Here is a 3,185-nt window from a genome sequence, read left to right as displayed (position 1 = left end):
ATATAGGTAGGATCAACAATAAAAATACTCCAACCTGTGAGAAATAAATATAATTTAATCTACACAATCATAAAAGAGCTACCAATAGTTTCATGAAATATTAAATTATGAGATTTATATAACGGCATGTATCTCCAAGCAATCTTTCAGATTCAGTTCTAATATTAGATGTTTTTAAAAACCAGGACGCTAGACTATAAGAAATCATAAGAATAAAACGAATTCCGTCATTGCACTCATAATCAGAAGAGCGTGATTCCGGTTTCAGGACAGCGCGATGCATTGTGTTCTCGAGCAAAACATACCATTTCCCGTTGCATTAGTCCATTCAGATAGCAAAAAGGAGCAATCCTGGAAGGTGGGGAAATGTATGCGCCACAGAATCCTGGAAACCGGCCTTATGAGCCTAGGAAATGTTCTCTATGTGTCCTGTGTGTTTTCTGTACTCTGTTTATCATTTTGTCCACGTTCTTTTGCAACGTCCTGTACCCAGAAATGTATCTATATATACATGTAGATGTAGGTATGTACATACATGTACGTATATATGCATATACTCATATATTATTTGTATTACATGATCGAACGCACGCGTCATCCTTGCAAATAAGTTTTAACTTTATATTTCTGACGCGATTTTATCTATCTTTGTATCTTTCTTCCCCTCTCGTTCTTCCTTCTGTTGTTCTTCGCCTCTCCCCTTCACTACTATATCTCTCTTTGCCTCCCTGTCTCTCGTTGCTCACCTATGTTCTACTTCCTCCCCTTTTTTCTCCCTCCACCACTCTTTCTCCTTACCCCTCGCTGGTCACGTGTCCGGCTACTTCTCTTCCTTTCATATCTTGGCTATCGCCAAACTCGCACGAACATTCTTCGTCTCTCTTCCTTCCAGTTCCTTGCTTCACAGCGTTCAATATACACATTTTTTTTTTCACGTCTGGCCGTATAGCCTTTTTTGTTTATTTTCACTGTTTCGTTTTCCTGTCTTGTTTTCTGTCCGCCACTACATCCCTCCACGTTACAAATTTAATTTGTGGTCCGTGGGAAGAGCCATTCTAACAATGCGTCCTGCTCTAACTCTTCGAAACGCTTAGTTTTAGAATGGTGGAAGCTGATGAAGGAAATGTTCTCTATGTGGCCTGTGTGTTTTCTGTACTCTTTTTATCATTTTGCCCACGTCTTTTTGCAACGTCCTGTACCCAGATATGCATCTATATATACATGTAGGTGTAGGTATGTACATACATGTACGTATATATGCATATACTCATATATTATTTGTATTATATATATATATGTATATAGATGTAGATATAGATATATAAATATAAATATATTTACACACACACACACACATGTGCTTATATATGATAGTATGTGCGGACATAAACAAAGTGCACACAAACTAACGTGGTTTTAATCATGTTTTTATGTAGATAGAATATATTTATCATATTCTAAAATCACGTTGAGATGTGGAAAAATAACCATGTTGTAATACATATTCAGATGTTTTTGACTTTCTTCAGGAGATACCCAAACAGATGATTTTTTAAAAATAAATATTTGGTAAAAATCCACTCCTACGCACAGAAACTCACAAAAAATCATTTGTGTAATTTGTAAATATGTGTAATTTGTAAATTGTAAATATAAATGTGTGTAATTTGTAAATTATTATGAAGAAGGCAGTGAGCTGGCAGAATAATTAGCACGCCGGAAAAAATGCCTACCGGCATATCGTCTGTTTAAAAGTTCTGAGTTCAAGTTCCACCGTGGTCAACTTTACCTTTCATTCTCTCGGGATTGATAAAATAATTGCTGGGTCGATGTAATCGACTTGCCTCTTCATCTAAAATTGTTGTCTTTGTTCCAGTATTTGAAACCATTAAAGACGGTGAGCTAGCATTTCGTCCCTCTACGCTAAGAGTTCAATTTCAGCTAAAGTCGACTTTACCTTTCATCCTTTAAGGGTTCGGTGAGATAAGTAGCAGTCAAGCACTGGAGACGATGTAGTGAACAAGTTGCTTTTCACTAAATCTCATGTCTTCAGCTTATCGTTGAAAGTATTAACGATTTTTGTTGCAGTCCAACAAAATATCATATGAAAGAAGAGCGTCGTAGTTTGTTTTAGGTATTGTGATCTAGAAGTAATATCACAAAATAATGGAGACAGCGAGTTTGACACAATGCAGAAAGGGAAAGTTGAATAAACTTTACATATTTCAGGTCCAAAGACACATCATCAGGAGTGAGCGGTTTAGAAATATGAGTTTATATAGATCCTGCCATTTTTATTGTCGAACAGGTTACTCAACTTCCCATTTTCTCATTGATATTCTCCGTCTTCATCCCTTTCTTAAAATGTCATATCTTTAAACAAGGAATTAATTGTAGTGGAAAATGGAACGGTTCGAAAAACAAATATTGTTTAATTTTCTTAATTTCAAAATATTTTCATAAGAATAAGCGATAAGTAAAGTAAATTTTGGTGATTGACATTATTTTTTCAATTGCAGTACAGGAGCGCTTAACTAAACAGATTGCTGTGGCCATAACTGAAGCCGTTCAACCAAGAGGAGTCGGTGTTGTTATTGAAGCTACGTAAGTTGAAGCATTCATCATATATATATTCTTTTATTCTTTCACTTGTTTCATTCATTTGACTGCAGCCATGCCGGAGCACATAGATTTTGTAGCCTTATTTTCTTGAATGGTTGAAAATGTACTACCCTTGTGCACCTGATGTCATTAAAGACATTGATCGTTAGAGTATTTTTTCCCTTTGCTTTAAATTTGTGGGTTTACACATAACTGAGAAATCATTATTGAATAATTATTGATTACATTTGTATGGTAAGTACTGTACAGCAGCTGTTAAGAACTGAGCGAAATGAGCCTGTCATTAGAATATTATTTTCCATTTGAAAAGTATTAACTTCACTTATGTTGCTTATACGATGAAAGATCGCATAACTTTGCTGTACAGACTTTGTACCTAAAGTAGAAGTTGCCAGACGACTTTGTCCAAATATCATTGTTGATTTTTCTTTCCTTGAACATTTGTGACCAAATACAATGAATAATAAAATGTAAGATAGAATATCATATGACCATGATATTTAACAAATAATGTTAAATGCGTAAAATCTATTTCCCGATAACTATATCGAGAGGTATATATA

At 34.9% G+C, this 3,185-nt stretch overlaps 1 protein-coding gene across 1 annotated transcript in view; it reads left to right on the top strand.

The window, feature by feature from the left end:
• LOC106878261 (GTP cyclohydrolase 1-like) overlaps nt 1-3,185 on the top strand; it is a 112,094-nt gene that overhangs the window by 91,424 nt on the left and 17,485 nt on the right. The window contains exon 5 of the mRNA XM_052966489.1: nt 2,520-2,604. Coding sequence (XP_052822449.1) covers nt 2,520-2,604 — 85 coding nt within the window. The remainder of the gene's footprint in view (nt 1-2,519; nt 2,605-3,185) is intronic.

The sequence above is a fragment of the Octopus bimaculoides genome, chromosome 3 (assembly GCF_001194135.2).
Source record: "Octopus bimaculoides isolate UCB-OBI-ISO-001 chromosome 3, ASM119413v2, whole genome shotgun sequence".
NCBI lineage: Eukaryota > Metazoa > Mollusca > Cephalopoda > Octopoda > Octopodidae > Octopus > Octopus bimaculoides.
Note: the sequence above shows the minus strand (reverse complement) of the source record. Positions and strands in the feature narration are given on the sequence as shown.